Here is a 20,221-nt window from a genome sequence, read left to right as displayed (position 1 = left end):
CGCCACTAGATCGCGTACATCCTGGCACACATTCCCATCTTTATCACAGCCTCCATTGTGAACATTTTCCTTTCATTTTCATGTTCCAAGCCTTTTTTGGGATTTGTCTATTATTCATTCTTAATAAATCATTGCCCATACCATCTAATTCCGTTCTTTTGTTAGTTTCTCTTGCATGGCATTTGACTTAGATTATCTTTCATTTTTCATTTTCTATCCTATCTCTTTTAGTTTTTCAGTCTATTCTTCATAAAAATCTTATCTCTACTGCCATTAATATAATAGTTCAAGAGTTTACTATTTAACAAAAGAATTATAATCCTTAAATGCCAATTAATTTGGATTGAAACTCTTTAATTTTCATATTTGCACTTTGTGGATATTTTAAATTTATAAAGTATTTCCATAAAATATTTTTTATCTAAGTGTCAGACTGTATCTAGTCGTCCAAACACCAAACTAACACAATGCGAATACCAGTAGCACCTTCTGCAGCCAGAGTCAGTTTCTATTTTACTATAATAATCCATGGCGAAACAGCCCTCTGAGAGCCAAAGCCGACTAGCTTGATTACTGGCTTCACGTTTACATGCCTAAGCAGAGGTGAACGATCATCCTACCAGATACAGGGTGTCTGTGGAAATGTTTTGCTCCTGATTTTGCCAAGAAGAAAGAGATAAGAGACTTTGCTGCTCCGAGCATGTTTAAGGGAATTAGATGATGGAATTTGTTGTTAATGTGAACTGTCTAGTGACTTACATAAATGTTCAAGAAGCATACTTACTACATACGTGCTATCTTTCAGTTCTTATGATATGCAAATTTACATGCTTTCTTTTGCACCCGTTCTAACTCCCTGTAAGGATCCCAGCACGCAGCCCCATATTCCAGAATCGGACGCACTAGTGACGTGTAGGCTAGAATTTTAGTGTTAATATTTCCCTTTTTGAGAACGTGCATCGTAAAATGAAGTGCCTTCAGGCTTTCTTCACCGTACAAAATACTTGACAGCCCAGCTTAAGGGAAGAGCAATACTCGGAGTGTTCGAGAATTGGGCGATGAAGGGAATGTTTGAATTGAACGCCAAAGAAATGACAGCAGGCTGGAGAAAATTACATATTTCACTTTTCCATGATTTGCAGTTATTCAACAAATATTTATTCCAGACATAATTTAAATCAACATGAGATGAGGCTTTCATAACAGTGAAAATCTGGGCCACAGTCTTCCACGGTATTAAGCCATGTAGTCAGGATTTAAGATGGAGGTGATAGGTTTCTGCAAAACCTTGGTAACCACAAACAGGACTACAAACTGTCATAACGCAGATTACTACAATTCCAATTAATTTACACCAGTTAACTAGTTTAGAAACTACACACCACAGTGTAAAGTTTAAAATTCTAAAACTTTGTGAAACAGTACACAGACTTTTTTTAAAGTACAGCCATAGTCAGTTCTGAAACTCTTATTCAGAATGATTGTCATTGCGAGTACGAATAACTCAAATAAAAAAGGCAAACCTTCCAATGGCAACTACATAAAATAGAGGTCTTCTACAATGATGTAAACAGTCTCTGAAAGAAAGTTTCTTTTCAGCAATGATGTTACTTATCACTTAATAATAATATCAAGCTTTACAGCTGAGTAGATAGAAAATCCTTTGTAATTTCTGGCAGTCTTACTTTACCAACATTTCATATGTCCTTCCTGTCTTCATCAACAAGGCGACGATGAAGGCCTCAGGGTCCTCTCAAACCTTGGTAAGCTTCTTCCAGACTGCACGGCGCTACAACTCAGAGGACAGCAACCAAAGCCACCAAGATTTTCGTCTCTATTATGAGGAAGTCACAAAATATCTCCATGATAGAGTCGTCCGGACACTTGACGTACAAAGAAATATTTTGAGCCTAGTTCACTGGAAGACAGAGCGCTTGAAATAGAATATTATAATAACGTAATTGTAGAATGCTGTGCTGTATAATTTGATACAAATTTGTCTAAATTATGTTTTTACTAATATACAGAGCACCAACAGGTGACATTTATTAACAAGTTAAACAGCATTATGCACTACATTTACAAACCGAAAACGGAATTTGTTGTGTCTTATTGTTTTGTATCTTATTGTAGGTCACTGCCACCGGGTATAAACCCATTTGCAGTCAATAATATATAATAATAATAATAATCTGTGGAGATATAAATATTGACTATCTCTCTGAAAGCTGCCGTAAGCAATGTCTCGTTTAGCAACGTTTAATCTTACACCTACAGTTAGTTTTCCCACAAGAATTCAAAATAACTCCAACTCTGCCATTGATAATATTTTTGTAGATAGTTACAGGTTAGAACGCATTTCCATTAAACTTGTAATAAATAAGCTATCTGATCTTGATGCTCAGCTATTACTGGGTACTGGGAACGACCCGTTCTTCAAGTGCCTGAGCACTGCGGGTCCCAACTTTTCGTTGGCTTGGTCTATAGACATTTGGTAGGACTCCTTTAACGAAGGATCGGCCCGTCACAAGGCCTCTACCTGTGCACAGGACAGCACAGCACAGAAAAACATCCATGGCTTGAGTGGGATTCGAACCCAAACCAAACGGCACAAGACCACGCCTCTGACTGCGCGGCCAATCTTTCTTCATATTAACGCAATGATTTCTGTCTAATAAACTTTAAATGGAAAAGTTGTGTTGTACGCGATTTAGTTTCATATTTCAAATACTCGATCCAATTTCCTTCAATCTTTCTGCGTAGTTTTGTCAGAATAAATTAAAATAAATTTTATACAAGACGACGACCACAGCCGGTGTTGGGCGTCTTGAGCACTGGGATTGTGGGTTCGCATCCCACTCGCGTTTTTCAATCCTGTCTCGTGCGAGTGGACATCTGTCCCTTGTCAAAGGAGTCCTGCCGAGTGGCTTCAAGGATTCGCACTTGCTTGTGAATTGGAACATGCCAGAACACGCGTACGGGAAAAACTGAAGAAGAGGAAATTCAATGCCTATTAAAAGCATTTTCCGTTTTCTGTAAGCTGCGCAGACGCAGTAATCTCGTCAAGTCGCTCCTCTGAGTGCACGTGCACCCTTCCGAAGTGGCGTCACGAGTTCCTGATGCTTGAGGCGCCTGCAGCGAGCAAATTTCAAATTAAAACTGAATAGAAATTATTTTCCATCACGGACTTTGCTTCGAGTGGCAGAACTTTCAGCGAATGCGTCGTTAAATTTCTCATGCTGTTGGACATCTCCATTACCAGGAATGGTAAATCAGCATAGAATTTAGTGATGTGGTTGAGCACGTGAAAAATTGTGGCTGGTAAACAATTTCAAGTTGTCAGACTCGAAATAGAAACTTTTTACGCACAAGAAAAGCTCGTGCAAAATTCGCGTCTACGCTTCTAACGTGCCTCGGAATTGAATAATCTCATTCCTACAATCGATTTGATGTAGGTCCGAGACCGGTTGCCCTGACTGAAGTTTTTCGTGGTTTTATTTATTTCTTTCAGGCACATTCTGTGTTGGTACCGGAAACTAGGCCGTAGTCCTTTCTTTCAACGTATTTTACAATTTATTATTCATTACTCGTCTCATCATTCGACGTAATGCACTTTAGATTACAAATATCGTCGTTAAACAAACGAGATCCGACTGCCCGCCGTGTCTCCACGTCTGTGCGCTGGACTCCAGAGATCCAGTTCCATTTTAAGTTACTGCATTATTCATCAGCAGCATAAAAAGTTACACTGGTCACAATTATTCAGTTTAATTTAAAATTTATGAAACACTTTCTTGTGTATTAAAAATGTTTGAGTCTTGTGGAAATGTCGGTGAATCAAGCAGGAACCTAACAAGTCAGAACGAAATCACATGTTCAGTTGATGAGCGATATAAGTCTCCATTGTGTCATGGATTAGACCCAGAAAGAGATAACAATTATGATTTCCAACTCAGTCTCCTTGAAAAGAGAGATCAGCCAACTTGAGAGGCATTACACTTCCATTCTCTACGCCAGAACCGCGAAACATGGGTCACTCAGGCCCCCGGAAACATTTTCCCTGGTCCAGCGGTGACGGGGTCAACAGCCCCGGGGCCTTGAAAAATTATTTTTAAAATTAATTAAGTAAAATAAAACCTGACGTTATTTTTAAGCAAGCGAAAATGAAATTACATTTCTTTCTTATGTAAATTCTCATTATTTTTAAATTTATTTCCTTCTGATAGAGAACACATTTAATATTAATTATTCACTTTTTACATTTATGACGGAATGCAACCAAATTATACGCTACTTATTTTTGTTGTTCTTTTTTTCAACTACCAACAATGTGCGGAGTCCTGCGCATGCGCAGGACATCGTCCCTTCCTAGGTAACACCATTCCTGCGTACGAAACGCATTGCTGGTAATGGCAAACAGCCTTAAAATTGAAACGGGAGTTTTGTTTACGCTGACGGGGTTCCATCGTGGCGGGAGCATCGCCAATTCAAACTGGGGTCTGTTGCTGCTGATGGGAGTGTTGTATCCCGAGCTGGGATAGGTTGGCAGGGCGAGCGGATCCCTTGGGAGGCAGTTCGGGGTGATCGAAGTACTGCAAGCTGGAGGTTAACTTGAGAATTTATTGCAAATAAATTGATACAAGTTGTTGCGAGATCCAGGTATCGAGAGATGTTGATCTGCCTAAGCACGGGCAGAGCCGACTTCTAACAAGAGTCGAGTTCTCTCCTGCGCAGAGACGATCCAAACTCAAGTTCAGAGAGTGAATAAGGGTGGTCGGTCGTCGTGGTTTTATACACATTTAGTGACGTTAACTTTCTAAAATGGTTACAAAATAATAGCTTCCTTCATCTCGGTACTCTGCCACTGCATATAGGTCTTTGGTTTGTTTACAGTAAATTCCATCGCTAGTTGACGACTAGGGATGATTTAGAAATCAGTTGAAACATCCTGCTTTCCCTTACTGAAAATAACTTGTGTGTAGCTTATTTTGAAATAGCTTAGGGAGAGTACCGATTACACAAATAGTTACAATTTGCAGCTTTGTATCTAAGGATATTGGATATACTAATTAACGCATTTTCTATAATTGGCCCGTATATAACAGGAGGTCATCCCGTCCAAAGAATATGGTTGGTTGGTTCTCTGAGGTTTGAACCCAGAGGGGGTGGGACGCTTCGTCAAACACTCAGTCTGCAAATATGGACCGACAATGGTCAGCTTTTATGTGAACACCTGCGTGGATAACAAAGCAAGAAAAATTGTCAGTGGAACCACGGTTCCGGAGAATTAGACGTAAATACGTCATAACTGCTTTACAATTGAGTAAAGTTTGATTAAGACATTGCTTATTTAACTTGAATTAGTTACGCTTAAGATGGGTCTGTGGTAGATGAATGTAATGTAATGTAATGTTTTATAGGTAACAACAATGCCGAGTAAACAGATGACGTTTCCTAGGTAACCATTGTTATCAGATGTTACACATTTTCCTGTCACTTTTTCGTTACACTTTTTTGCGGAATGACCCTTCCGTATAGACGTATTTACGTCAAAATCAGTGGAATTTCTAACCCACGCCTGCAACAATCTTGGCTGAGCATGCCATAAAGCTCTTTTCTCGTTTCCTATGCATGCAGTATAATTGAATGAATGAACCGTATTGCACTCCATTCCTTTACCCAAGAAACTAATTGTTAAGTCATCTGTTTACTCGGCATTGTTGTGTTTCATTATCGCCGTCAACAATCCATTCGTTATTGCGGAAAGAGTTGAGCTGTGAATCGCTTGTAGAAGAAGTGCGTCGTAGAGTAGATAATTTTGTGCTGTTAAAATCCTCTTAGAATATCACAATTACTTATCTTATATAAGAATTATTAAGAAGTCTGTGAAACTCCATTTTAGTTTTGATTAAATCGATCATTGACGGTGGACGTCGTGGTCTCGTACAACTGAACAAAGTTTGAGGTAATGGATTCCTATTTATTATTATTGTTCTTCACATTTAATGTTTTTATGTGCATTATTTATCTCGTGTAAGGGAATTAGGCTTGTCTTCTTTTTAACATAATTTAAAGTAATGTTGCATTGACTTCTGTTTGTTCACGGCATCATTGATAATAAAAGAATATTCCAGTAGGCAATTAACTTCTTAAAGGGATAAAACGTGTTTAGTAGCCCAGAATCTTAATAAAAATATGTCGATACTAAGAAGTGGGGTTTATATTCTGAACAATAATTCTAACACTTTACAATTCCTGATACATCGACATTATTAAAGCGTTTTAGGGAACTCGGAAGAATTTTTATTTCGGTTTTACAAGCCTAATTATCGACGAATCTCCCTCTCATTATCTCCCTGCAACAGCAGATTAAATCCGGGTAATGTTTGCTATTATTGAGTGCAAAGAATTTATGGGTGCAAAACGTGGTCTTTCACTTTGAGGGAGGAACATAGACTGAGGGCCTCTGAGAGGAGAGTGTTGAGGAAGATGTTTGGACCCAAAACGAGAGTGGGACAGATAATTGAGAAAAGTGAATGACGAGCTCCTCACCCAATGTTGTTAGGGTGAGTTGAGTGTTTACAAGGCCTGAAGGGAGGAGACCTCTGAGAAGACCTCGGCGTCAGTGGCAGGATAACATTAAGATGGAGCTTTGGGAGATGGGACTCGATGTAGCGAATTGGCTTTCCGAACACGATAATGAATCTTCTGGTTCAGCAAAGGAAGTGGGCTGTTCTTTGACGAGATGAGTACCAATAGACTTTTCACAGAATATCTTGCTCATTGCAGTGTTTGAGTGGCGTGATCTACGCATGCGTTAGAACAACTTAGAGCCTTTTTTACTGTTCCCAACTGTAATTCTCGCGTTAATTGATAAATTTAAATTACATCTTGTGCTTGTAGTGTATATAAATTTGTAATTTAGGCAGAAAGGTCCTTAATTATGTAAACTGTTAAGCACTTTTAGTTCTACAGAGAGAGAAGAACTCGAAAATTTTATGCTTATGAAAAGGCGTAAACTTCTTTTTCCAAAATTTACTTAACTGCCTGGTTCTGCATCAAAGGTCACGCAATTTCTATGGCATATTTTTGTCGTAATTTTTTAAAATTGGTTCACCAGAATAGAAGCATCTAAGACTTTATGGATTACATTGATGTTTTTATACGTAATGTCTACGTAGTTTACATATAAGGAGATTTAAATTATGCGAGTAATGACAAACACGCGGCATGACTTAATATTGCCTGAATCAGTCACATCTTCGGAGTGATTTAGCCAAGAAGAGTGAGATTGGCGGGGCATGTTTTAATGCATGGATGGGGCAAGAGGTGTGCACCTGGTATTGGTCGGGAAGCCTGAGGGTAAGAGAACGCTGGCGAGACCTAGACGTAGATGGGAGGATAATCTCAGGCGGGATTAATGGGAGATAGGAGTCGAAGGAGACTGGATTTTGTTGGCCCAGGGCAGTGTCCGGTGGAGGTCTTTGGTTAATTCGGTGATGAACCTTCGGGTTCGGTAAGCCGTCTATGAAGTTACTTAGATCAGTCACATTTAGAGCTTTGTCGTTTTGTATTGAACCTCAACAGGCATTTCTATAACAAAGAAACAAACTGAGTCCATGGAGCGGAAGCCCTGCTTGAGAATCTAACAGTAGCCCAGGTAATCAAATGTCTCGCATTTTATGAAACAAGAAGTTTCATGTTCGTGTTTACAAGACTTCGCCTCTAAGCCACATCCACTAGCCACACTTTCATACCACATGTCTCTAAGATCGATTTTAATATTATCCCAGCAACGTATAGGACTTTAAAGTGACCTTTTCCTTTCAGGTCTACCGATTAAAAAGTTGCATTTCTTGTCTCTGCCATGTGTTCTACAAGCCCAGCCCATCTAATCACCCTCGATCAGACAGCCTACAATTTATTAATTAGTGAAGAGACCTATAAAGCTCCATATTATGCAATTTTCGCCATTCTGCTCTCCGGACCAGATATTCTTCTCAGTATCTTGTTCCCTCTCAGTCACTCCCAGTTGATGTGCACACGCATCAGTGTGAAGAAAAACTTGTAACAGCGATCGACTGTCTTTTCAGGAGATGGAGGTTAAGCGAGAAAGCGGCTGTCCTGAGCAAGATGGCGGCAGGTGCACGTGCACCAAAGCATTGGTCCGTCTGAACGAGCTGAGAGAGAGGAACTTCTTGTGTGACGCGGTGTTGAGGTCGGAGGACGGCGGCGTCTTTCGAGTCCACAGAGTGATTCTGTCGATGCACAGCGAATATTTCAGGTTTGTTCATTTACTGACGTGGTTTATTAACACGTGAATTAAGGACACAAGAGACGTCGATTCGTATGTGAAATGTTTTATCCCTTTGATGCAGAAACCTGTATTTTTATATGGCTGAATGTCTTTTGTTATTTGAACATTGTCATGAAATCTCACGGCGCCGTAGAAACTGAGTGGCACATCAGACGTACTTACTGCCTTCTTTCCTTGATGATGGAGGCAGTAAGCGCCTCTGAAACGTCCGATAATTTCTACGAGACAACACGAAGCAACATCGCAGAAGACGTACGTGGTCTTTTGTACTAACTTTTAAGTGCGGTTGTACCAAGGTGACAGTCAATCGATCTGGAGGGAGAAATAGAAACAATCCATTTCCAAATCGTCTTTGATTTAATTCATAAAGACGACCGACAAAGTCCAGAAGAAAGTTGGTAATGCCCGGAACATTGAAAGTTGCTGTGTGTTGCTCTGACTGAAATATAACAAACTGTAACAAAGATCTTCGCGAGAAATGTTTCATTGGTAGGAGAATCTCGATCGAGAATTTGTGCAAACGTTATTTTGCTTGTGTTTTAAATAAAGACGTTTCTCACGTCTTGTTACGAGCTGTGCCCCTTTTCCAGTTTTCCAACACCGAAATCTTTCCGTTTGTCTTGCACTGAAAATCCCTTAATTTGTAATAGGAAATTGTTTGTTTCTTAAAGGCCTCGTAGAAACATCGGCTTTTCTTTTCAGTTGTTTATTGTCGGGAAAATGTTTTTACAGAACAAATAGATTTCATATTACGAACTGATCAATCAGTGGAATGTACAGCCCGCGATGTATGTTGAAATATTATTTGGCTTTAAAATTTCTGTAGTTGTTATAACCTAAGACATCTCTTAAAGGAGTCAAGGTTATGTAAGAAACGAGGGTGGCCATTCTATAGTTCAAATGTTCGCTGCTTGCTTTCCGATTTGTAAATTATATTCTGTTAGGCCTACGCAGGCCCTTCACCCAATCGCAGTTAATCCGGTCCCATTCGTACTTATTCTTAGTGTTTTTTAATTATTCAGGTAACAAAAATTCATCCACCACATTGACGAAAGGATACTTTTATTTGGCTACGTGAGTCATAAAAACTTAAACTTTGTGAGCATGACTTGTAATTTTCTGCTCGCCGTTTCTCCAAATCGACGTTTCAGGACCCTCTTCACGACATCACTGCACACCAGTGAGGAGATTGATGTTTTCCTCCTCGGAGTCAGCTCAGACGTGATGACCCAGATACTGGATTATGTTTATTCTCGCGAAGTGGACATCCGCTCCGACAACGCGCGTCAGCTGCTCGAGACGGCTGACTACTTGTGGGTACCAGGCGTTACTGAACTCTGCTGCGACTTCCTCACGGACGCGATGGACGCCGACAACTGTATCGGCATCTTAAGTGTCGCAAGGTAATTGATGTTAATTTGTCATTTGCTGTGACGCCAGCCTTCGTCACTGGAGCGAATGACCTTTACTCAAGACAGCAGCCGGGTTGGAGATTAAATTCTCTGACTGAGGACTGAGCAAATAATTATGTTTGACGGGTTATTATTAACGTCCCTGTAATTTAAATTTTCTGATTAACTGCATATGTTTTGATAGTCATTATGATCAGCAGATGAATAATTTCACCATATGGAACGTTAATCGCGATCTATTGCAGGGTCATAATTAAATATGTCTTCCTCTCGAAATCCTTATCTTCGTTCTTCTCTCTATGCAGCATTCCTTGCTTCTTGCACAATCCTCTCAACACCAAAATCAACATTCAGCCCGAAATACTTCTGCATACAGCAAAACCTCTGTAAACCGAGATTCGATTATCCGATTCCCGCATTAAGCGACCGAATTTCAACCAGATCGGTTGTGATTGGATTCCACCGGCGAAAGTGCATAAAGCGATGTCCACGCGGTACAGTTCATTGGTCTAACCTCACCCCAGATTTGCTGATTATTATGAACACTTCAAGATATTTAGAGAATTGGTTATTATGCGGCAAAGACAAAGACCAACCCACTGGGTCCCGTAGAAGCTGAACTCTTACTCCTTCTTGTTCAGGACAACATAGCAAGCAAATCAACTGATATCGGCAGAATCACACCAGAACCTCCAGTTCATGCGATGGACAGAGTGACTGATAAATTCACTCTTTTAGTACAGGGACTCCCTCGAACAGCGCTCACGAGTGACTTTTGCCGTCGGCTTGTGCGTGCGACACGTCCGCATCATTCGCTGGCGACTAAAATCTGTATTGAGTCTCTACTTATTTGTTCAATTCCATGACCACGTTCCCCTTTCCCTCGTACATTTGACCCGCGGTTCCCCTCATATAGTCCGATTACACAAGGTTTCACAACACACGCAGTTACCAAAACGTCGTTTCGCTACGGTTAAAGACAGAATTCAAAATTCTACACCGTGCCCTTATTTCAACTTATAACCTTATCTCGAGGACGAGCGGGCATTGCCTGGGAACCTTCAGAGCCGAAAACTTTCTGTTTTGTCACGGTTAAACGGAGCGTATCTCAGCGTTGCCTCTCCACGTGTCTGCGCTCAGCTTCGCTCATTCGGGCTCCAAAAGGCTAAGGTAAAAACTTCAGGCGAAATACTGTGGTCTGCAAGTGAATGAGAATCCAGTTCTTCCTGCGGTGGTTCAATGTGTCAGAGTTCGAAGAAGAACGATTCTGAGTCGGTTCTTACCCTCGCTGTCGCAGGTCTCACTTCTGCGCCGACCTCGAGACTCCCGCTCGTCGCTTCGTTCTGCGCCAATTCGTGGAATTGTCTCAGAAGAACGAAGAACTGCTGGAACTGCCTGTAGAGGAGCTGCAGGCGATAATCGAGGCCGATGAACTGAACGTGAAGGACGAGACATTTGTGTGGGAGTGCATTCTCCGGTGGATCAACCACGACCCGGACAACAGGAAAGGTCACATCGCGGACCTTTTGAAGGGCGTCAGACTGGGACGACTTGACGCAAAATTTTTCAAGAAGAAGGTCAGTATGCCCCTGAAATCGTGGATGTTTATGGAAACTGAAACCCGCATTTTTAATTCCATATTCGCACTTGTTCGTAACTAATTAATGCAAATTGTGAGCCTTTTTCTTCGTCACGTGTAAACCCGTCTGTCTGTCTGTCCGCAGTTCCAGCTCGTTCATTAGATTTAATACTGATACGTTTTAACAGAATCTGTTGACACATTCCAATTCTGTTTACAATCTTACGACAACATCGTGAAATTTACACAATGATTTGAATGCCTTTTTCCGATCAAAATTTGCTGCGTAAGAAATTCCCAAATTGCTTTAGATTCCATTGCCACAATAACTACCTGTCGTATGCCGCTGGTAACACGCTCGCATACGCGTGTGTATGTGCAAAACAAATATTCGATTCGTCCTTTTATGCAGAAATGTGGTTGGAGATAATGATCGTCCTTTATTCATCGTCTTTAAGTTTGACAGTCCGTCGGCGTTACAATCTTTTATTGTAGTCTCAGCGTTTATTGAGATCCATTACGCGTTTCAGTTCAACTACGGCATTCCACCGTTAACTGCATTCAAACGTCCCCTTAGCTCGAACAGGAAAATACTCGAACTGATAAATCACTTTTTTGGTTCAGCGTTCAACTAAACTGAAGATCCTACGCCATAAGAAGCGGGTCTTAGCTGCTATAAAAATTTCACGCATCTCCGACGGTATATATATATAGTCAACCAGAGATCACATCAGCGTGATAATCTTCAGCTGATTGACCACATAGGGACAACAGATATCGGAAAAGTTCAGCAAGGTAGATTCGTTCTACATCCAGAAGTAAATTACCCCAGGGGCTTCAAACTCATAGACAGATTTAACATTCAAATATGGTAACCGTCATCTTACGAAGCAGCCATATTCCTTCTTCCATTCCGCCATACGCTTTAACCCGAGAGAAAAAAATGTTTCTACCCTAAGTCAAATGCCCTGTAATTTCAGCCACTCACATTTTACGAATACGTGCGATACAATCGCACGGATTCATGAAAATGTTGTCTTTAAAATTTATCATTCGTATCTACTAATTTCCAACACGTAAAGAGAACCACCTGATGATGACCAATTAAGGTCGAAACACGCAATGCCTCATAATAGACATCGAGCACAATCACACGGTTTTGTGTTGACGGGCATTCCACCCAACCATCAACATGCAGAAGGTTGCCTCCCTTGAAACTCGAAGCAACTAATTGTCATAATTTTCTTTTGATGCTACGTAATTTTGACAATTAATTAAAGTTATCGAATCAAAAAGAATGTGCATCTCGCACGGGAGAGACGAGAAATAAATTACATTTTTTAATGTAACTCAAAATGCAACACTTACTGAAGTATTTAACTTTCGGTTGAAACACATTTCAATAGTTTTCTCTAAGATCGATTTAATTTGTTTTCGCTTCTCTCCTCAAACTGTGCATTTTTTAAGAGCGTCGTTGCATAAACCAAAAAACACATTTTCCTGTATATATACCACAGTGTATTTCGGTGATTTCCCAACCAAATTATGTGTGAATTTCTTGTCTCCTCTGCAATGGAACATGGAATCCCTTCCTAAAAGTTCATAAGTTCCACAATGAACTGTTCAACAGGTAATAAAACACCGGTACGTGAGGAAGAATAAGGCGTGCAGACCCGTGATCTCGGAGACGCTCAAATTCCTGGACGACTCGAAAAGGTTGTCGAAGGACGACAAAGACTTCATGACACCAAGGATTGCCCGCCCGCGAATCCCACAGGACATTCTATTTGCTGTTGGTGGGTATCGTGACGGAGTGCCTTCAGATGTGATTGAAGCCTATGACGCACGAGCAGACCGGTGGACTGTGGTGAGTTGCACGTATTTCTACTGTTACCGCGCCTTGTTAAATGACGCCTATGAGAGAAACTACTTTTCCTTAGTGTTACTAAGTAATTGTTTATTTAAGCTTAATCACAAGGACCTCTTAGCCTCTTTATTTCGTGTTCGTTTATTTCCATTGCACTGAACCCTTTTTTAAGAGAAGCTCCAAACACATGAATTAAAAAGAATAAATAAATAAATAAATTACTCAAATGCTGAGTCTCTTGTACAAAGTAAGTTCTAATGGGAATCGACGACGGATCTGAAGTTTGCCTTAAATATCGTTTACAATAAGCGTCCTACTTCAACTGTCATGGCAACCTGTCTGCTGATTTTAAACATCGTTGATCGTCAGTGGATTTCAACGTAATAAATGAAGCACTGATCAGCGTCGATGTCGGCCATCTGCGTGGTAACGCCTCGTGAATTAGAAGGCTTTGGGGTGGGGTGGGGGACGTACTGCCTCCATCTCTGCGTCGATAAAACCCAAAACACTAACATCTGTCCTTTCCAAAGTACGAACCTGAAATGTCAGCTGTTGATCAGAAATTAATTCTACGTTCGTCTGTCGAACTTGACGAGAGCTCCTCTTCGGGTCTTCCTGTTTCCTCCGCCTCTCATAATCCCACCTTCGCTCCAAGTTAATTTCTCGCGGTCTTTGTCGAGTGCCTCCCTCCACGGTGTAGCAATTTCGGTCCACTGTTGGGGGGTTGCACCTCTGCTCTGGTGGTTGGTCGCTTGGACTCTATTGTAAGGACTTCACTTCAGTAGATCGAATGACCCAAAGAAACATAAAGCCATAACCTGTCGTTCCTGCAGGTGGAAGGGGTCGACTCGATCGGTCGTCGAATGGACCATGGCACGGCAGTGGTCGGTTTCGACATTTACGTCATCGGTGGTTACCGCGGCATAGAATACTTATGCTCATGCTGCTGCTTCAACGCTGTTACGAAGACATGCCGCGAGGTGGCGCCTATGCATGAACGCAGGTAAGATGCAGCTTGGTAACTAAGGAACTCCTTGGAGCAGAGTCCTTCTTCAAAAGCTGATAGTCGCTCTCTTAGTCAAGATACAAATCTGGGCAGGGGATGTAAAATTGTACCACTCACACACAGGAGCATCGTGCAAAGTGCGAATAGGTCGGAGGACTTTTGCGACAATTTTGTTTTTAAGAATGCGATTTGCTTGTTAATTCATTTGAATTATGATTCAACAATGACGAGCGAACAATTGCGTTCTACGAGAGGAAATGCATCTCCATCAGAAATAAATGAGCATAGCAGAGCTTGTACTTTTATCGTTTCAGATGGGGTTTTAGTGTGGCAGTTCTGCGAGGTTCAGTGTACGCCATGGGCGGTTGTGTTTATGACAGAACGGCGGAAAGATATGACCCCAAGACGAACGAGTGGTCTTTGATCGCTCCCATGAACACAGAGCGAAGCTATGCAAGTGCGGCTGTACTGAATGGTACGTAAATCCTGTGAAACAGAAATTTGTGAGTTAGTGCTGAACGCGAGGCGTCTGTCTGTCTGTCCGCGTGTAAGAACGCAAGAACGGTTGAAGGAATCGCAGGATTTGAGGTTCTCACGGCGGCGAGTACGAAGATGGCTGTCGTTTGGCTTCTGCCGACGTTTCAGACGAACATTATGCCTTCATCTTCAAGGCATTCCTCCTCGCTCTTGAACTTAGTTTCCCTCCCTCCATTATCCAATATTCTTTCATTAACTCTTCTTTTATCCGTGCTACGGACTTCGTTATTTCACAGACTGCAACGGCTTGAAGTTCTGAGTGCGTGATGGTTTCTCCTGCTCTCGTCAGCTGTCCCTTGCGTCGCCTTCTGCCTTTTTAGTGTGCACTAGGAGTGAATGCAAATAACCATCAAACTATCAAACTGGCTCTCAAATAATACGGATTTAATATGTTTTTGAGACAGTTAATGATCTCACGTAAACAGCACTTTGTATTATAAATGTATTGCACCGCTTGGCAGCTCGTTCCGTACATATCTGATACCAAATTTAATAAAATTCCTTTCACAGGAGATGTATTAATAAATTACCATCATTTCCATTATGCATTAATTTAAGCACTTTATGCTGTTTATATTAAATTTTATCAGTTAAATTCGTTTCCTTTGACACGCCGATGGTGTGCATTCGAAACAAAGAAACAGATGAACAGAGACAGCCGTGTCTGTGCAGTTTCTGTGACTCGAAGGGGGACTTAATAGATTTACAAATTTAAGTACGAATTGTCCCATGTCTGTGCTCTGCACGGACCAGTTTTAACGCCTCTCCCTACACCAAATGTGTGTACAGTTCGTGTCATATGGCTAATTTCTTTTTACAGACAAAATATACGTCGCTGGTGGATATGACGGAAACAATCGTCTAAACTCGGTGGAAGTTTATGACCCGGACACCGACGAATGGACGTTCGTTGCACCAATGCATTCTGAACGTTGGTTTCTTTCTTGCGTCGCGTTCCATGGCTTCCTGTACGCCCTGGGTGAGAACTCCGGACATTCTGAGTGATGCTCCTCTAACCTTCTTACAGAAATCGCTATTGTGAAATGTTTTCTTGGTTTCTTTGAGTGACTGAGATTTTATGAACAGAATTTTTCTCCCGTCATTACAGAGTTAGTTTGTCACTAATGTTAACCCCGATTCGTGGTTTCGATTACATTCTCCACAAAGAACACTTAACTAACTAACTAACAATCTCTTGTGGTATCTCAAGTAAATTATGCCCCATTTTTCACACAGTCGCAGTTTTAAAGGTCAATATTTTGTTCTTGTAGCAAGGAAATTCCAGTTTGCCGCGCTGTTATCTCCAAAACTCCGATGGTATAAAGCAGTCCCTTCGCTATCTTTGCTTTTCGTCACTTGTTTTCTAACGCCGTTTGGAACAGTGCATCTTGTGTTGATATTTATGTCTACTTTCGCACGCATTTTCATGAAGAAGACAACAGATGTCAGGCGCAATTTCCTGATGCTACAAGTACGAAAATGAAATTGTAGCTGTTCCTGGTACTAAAGCTGACAATGCAAGAGGGAATGAATTTTCTTTGTTGTATTTCATTCATTCGTTCCTTATACGGAATTACCAATTTTAAGAGCGTAAATCCGTTTGTAAGAAACATTGAAGTTTCGGGAAATACAAACATCTAGAAATTTGTAATTGGTAATCTTGAAGATAAGATACCACTTGTAATACATTGGCGTAAAAGGAAGGATAATATTAAAATGTTTTTAAGGAACTAGATTGTGTGAGATGAGGCCAACTACCGACTTTTGTGAATAAGGTAATGAATCTTGTGGCTCCATAAAGGCCAAACATTTCGTGGCCATTTGACAGAGTAATGAATATCAAGAAGGGTCTCGCTGAATGGGGTTAGGATAAGTTCCCTTTGGCAGCTTTTCTTTATATGCTGTGACCTGTTACTGAATCTGTGTGCGTGTGTGCAGGAGGACAGAACGAGATATCATCCGAGCTCAGTACCGAAAAGTACGACCCTGCAGAAGAGACGTGGACCGAGATCCCTGCCATGAACTTCAATGATTATGAATTAAACGCAGAAGTGATGGACGATATGATCTTCGTCATCTGTAATTATTATAACGGGAGCGACTTCTTCAAACGTGTTGCATATTTCAATGACAAGGAAAATCGATGGTTTGTTTCTTTGTTTGTCTGTTTCTTTGTATGATTTTTCAGGGCTGTATAATCACAAAATCTTACTTTCGAAAAGCACTAGGAAGTGAATCATTTCCAGTCAAGATATCCACGATCTTGCAGATGCTGCGCCGTGTAGTGACGTAGAAACTGACCGACGTTTCGGAGGTTCGTACTGATTACTCAGAGCCTCGAATAAGAGTGCGAAAAATGGATGGAATGAAAAGCGGCAGGGCGACGTTGCGGTCAAGCTGATTGGTTAAAGCAGACGGCGAATGACTAGGAAATGCTAATCAGACGTAAGCCGTGACTGCATTAATAAGAAGTTCTTTGACTAAGTTTCTTTGATCAGTGGCACTCTCTTGGGCAGGAATCTTCTGGCGTTCAGCACATCAGCATCGCCATAAACTTCGGCTTTCATCAAAGTGTTAGGCCAGTTTCAGGTTTAACGACGCCTACCGTCTCATGTTCTCATTTCTGATGGAAATTTATTTTAAAATGGCTGTCTCTTGGCGTGTTTGACCACGCAGTCTCCTGCCATCTGTTGACGGAGTGAGTAAGGAGCTCCAAAAACATCCCAGAAGACAAATTTCTTCATACTTGTTTGTGCAAAAGCCAGAATTCCCACAGACTATTTTGCTAAGAGAAGGAAATATTGTCATGGGCGCGTGTCTCAAACAAGACGTGCTTATCTCTCCAAAGAAAGCGTGTGATTAAATTTATTATTCAGACCGAAGGTAATGGTTTAATGAAGTTTACCAAACGCAGTTAGCTCAGAACACAAGTCATTTGACAGCGTTTTAAAATAGTGGTAACCTCTTCCTCCATTTTGATGTAATAAAATGTGTTACGTTATAATAGCAAGCTGGCCCATGTTCTATGTGCATCTGAGTAAAAGAGAAATCACGTGGGAACTGTTCTGAAATATGGTGTGGGAATGAATTCCGATTGGAGGAACTTTTGTTAAGGTTGTCAGGAAACAAAATACAAGCAACGACATTTCGGTGGAAGCTTTGCCCTTAGCTTCAAGCAGTTTCCCATTCAACCCAAAGACAGAGCCAGCCCATCAGACAAGGATATTTTTAGGTCAACACATTTTACGACTCGCAAAGATAATTCTTTTTACTACACCGAAATCTCTGATATTTTAGAACCCCAAAAGTAAAAGTATATATATATACATATTTTCTGTAACTGTGTCCGCGAAATGTGATAAAAATTGTCTTGAGTGTAGATTATACTAATGGACGATGAAAGAGGGTTTGTTTTCACTTTTAATTATTTCAAATTGCAGGAGCCAGGCGGCAGACATGAATGTTAGTAGAAGAAAGATGTCGACTTGTGTCATCAAGAACCTACCGAATGCAAGCGACTACGCCTACAAACACAGAAACAAATCGATGGAGGCGAAATGCAAAGAAATGTTGGATTCGGAATGTAACCGTCCATCTGCTGATGTAGCCACGGGTTCGAACCCAGTAGAGAAATGCAAAGAAATGTTGGATTCGGAATGTAACCGTCCATCTGCTGATGTAGCCACGGGTTCGAACCCAGTAGAGAAATGCAAAGAAATGTTGGATTCGGAATGTAACCGTCCATCTGCTGATGTAGCCACGGGTTCGAACCCAGTAGAGAAATGCAAAGAAATGTTGGATTCGGAATGTAACCGTCCATCTGCTGATGTAGCCACGGGTTCGAACCCAGTAGAGAAATGCAAAGAAATGTTGGATTCGGAATGTAACCGTCCATCTGCTGATGTAGCCACGGGTTCGAACCCAATAGCTAGGCCGGCGCTGGTGCGGTTAAAACGTTTGTTACTTCGGTGCGCGGAGAGGGTTAAAGGTTTTCTCAGGATACCTTGACATAAGGTCAGTCGGTGGGCGAGGATCTCGGACTCTCAGGGAAAATACGAAGAGGCCTTAATTGGAGCGACGCTCGCGGGAGGGCAGCGAAGTCGCTGAGCTGGTGCAATTCTTCACGACACAGTTGTTGTTGTTGTTGTTGTTGAAATCACTCAATTTATTCACGAATTGAGACACGCTGATGCAAAGACACAATTATGTTGATATTCAGAGAGTGCAATGAATCGGCTGTTTATTTACTGAAACTTTGCGAACAGAACACGTCTGCACGACTTGAAGATCAAAACTTGAGAGCCCCGTCACAACACAATCACGATATAAATACCCCCGCAACTCGTAACCGTTCTTAAATTTTGAATTGAATGCGGCGATCCGATTCGTCCCCCAAAATCACAGGATAACGTCGCAAACGCTCCGAAATGCACATTCGAATTTCATTGGTCCCAGTCGCAGTGAGGCGTCTGTTCTAGGGCAACCGTCATTCTATATCTGGAAAGGCTTAAGTTTTCGCCTCGTAAACAAATTTACGAGGCGAAAGCTTTGTGAGTGTCACGGAAGGTCTCGAGGAAAGACGTTGAAGCGACTGACTGTCGCCACTCTCTTCAAATTTAATACATTAATCAATGCCAAAATTCATAAAATCGTTCACATTTGGATGACGTAAGGCATTCAAAATATAATCTCATCCTTCGTTTGTATAAACCGGATTAATACGCCAAAGCCTGGTTTACCCTTTTCATCTCAAGTTTCAGCCCGTTCGGGACTCGAACTACGAAACTGGACTGGCACAGAAAAATAAGTATTTTCCAGTTGATTACAACCACGATGAACACATTAGTTTTAATTACTTTCCTTACGGAAATAAAGTAGAAAACTAGGAATTGATGTAGTAGCTACAAAAAATAAAGAGAAATATTGATTGCAGCAAAGAAGGAAAAAATATTTCTTCTCCTTATTCTCTGCACAAGAAATCTTATTGAAATGAATTATTTTACAGACGTTTAATTTTATCTAAAATATTACCATTCATCAACACACAGCAGTTTCACCTTTCGTCTTGTATTAAATGAATCCACTTGTGGCGACATGTTTCGAATTATGAAACCGTCATTATGAAGGCAACAGACTGTGAATTTTTTATCGATTTCTGAACTACGTCTGATATTTAAAAAAATTGCAAAATTACATTTGGCTGATTTGCTCCAATATACCGGATAATTGTGCCATGTGCCTGAGGAAGAACCAACTGTAATCGTCTAGCCATGAGGTCGAGCTCGAACTATGACCACCCATCAAGGATGAAGCAATGTTTCCGTTTTCAATACATTCACTCCCGCACATGTCGCGAAGGGTCAGCGGAACATTTGTCATTGTCCTTTCGAAAAATCCACATCCAAGGAGTTCGAAACTTCTTGTAACTGGCCATTGTAGTATTTCACCCCTGGGAGGTCGGACCCCTATTAATTGGGTTTATGCAAAAGTAGGCATAAGTGAC

The 20,221-nt window shown here is 41.1% G+C and overlaps 2 protein-coding genes across 4 annotated transcripts; both read left to right on the top strand.

Moving 5' to 3' along the window:
• Positions 1-5,755: 5,755 nt before the first annotated feature.
• LOC147870859 (kelch-like protein 10) lies at positions 5,756-15,723 on the top strand. The gene is made up of 8 exons (XM_087341783.1): positions 5,756-5,965; positions 8,094-8,284; positions 9,469-9,720; positions 11,027-11,306; positions 12,939-13,175; positions 14,009-14,178; positions 14,496-14,656; positions 15,539-15,723. The coding sequence occupies exons 2-8, from the start codon at positions 8,097-8,099 to the stop codon at positions 15,721-15,723; spliced, it is 1,473 nt and encodes a 490-aa protein (XP_087197909.1). The 5' UTR covers positions 5,756-5,965; positions 8,094-8,096.
• Positions 15,724-15,851: 128 nt separating this feature from the next.
• LOC147870858 (uncharacterized) lies at positions 15,852-20,176 on the top strand. Of its 3 annotated transcripts, XR_015533106.1 has the most exons (3): positions 16,188-16,864; positions 16,988-17,163; positions 18,159-20,176. XR_015533106.1 is itself a non-coding variant. In XM_087341786.1 (2 exons), exons 1-2 carry the CDS (start codon positions 16,737-16,739, stop codon positions 18,724-18,726), a joined length of 696 nt encoding a protein of 231 aa, XP_087197912.1. In that variant the 5' UTR covers positions 16,219-16,736; the 3' UTR covers positions 18,727-20,176. The 3 variants fall into 3 exon arrangements, 1 of the variants encoding a protein (XP_087197912.1); XR_015533105.1 differs by having other exon boundaries at positions 15,852-17,163; XM_087341786.1 differs by lacking the exon at positions 16,988-17,163 and having other exon boundaries at positions 16,219-16,864.
• Positions 20,177-20,221: the final 45 nt, after the last annotated feature.

Source organism: Zootermopsis nevadensis, unplaced genomic scaffold, assembly GCF_977971745.1.
Source record: "Zootermopsis nevadensis isolate Lab colony 2312 unplaced genomic scaffold, Znev_1.0 Znev_ptg000088c, whole genome shotgun sequence".
NCBI classification, from domain to species: Eukaryota; Metazoa; Arthropoda; class Insecta; order Blattodea; family Termopsidae; genus Zootermopsis; species Zootermopsis nevadensis.
Note: the sequence above shows the minus strand (reverse complement) of the source record. Positions and strands in the feature narration are given on the sequence as shown.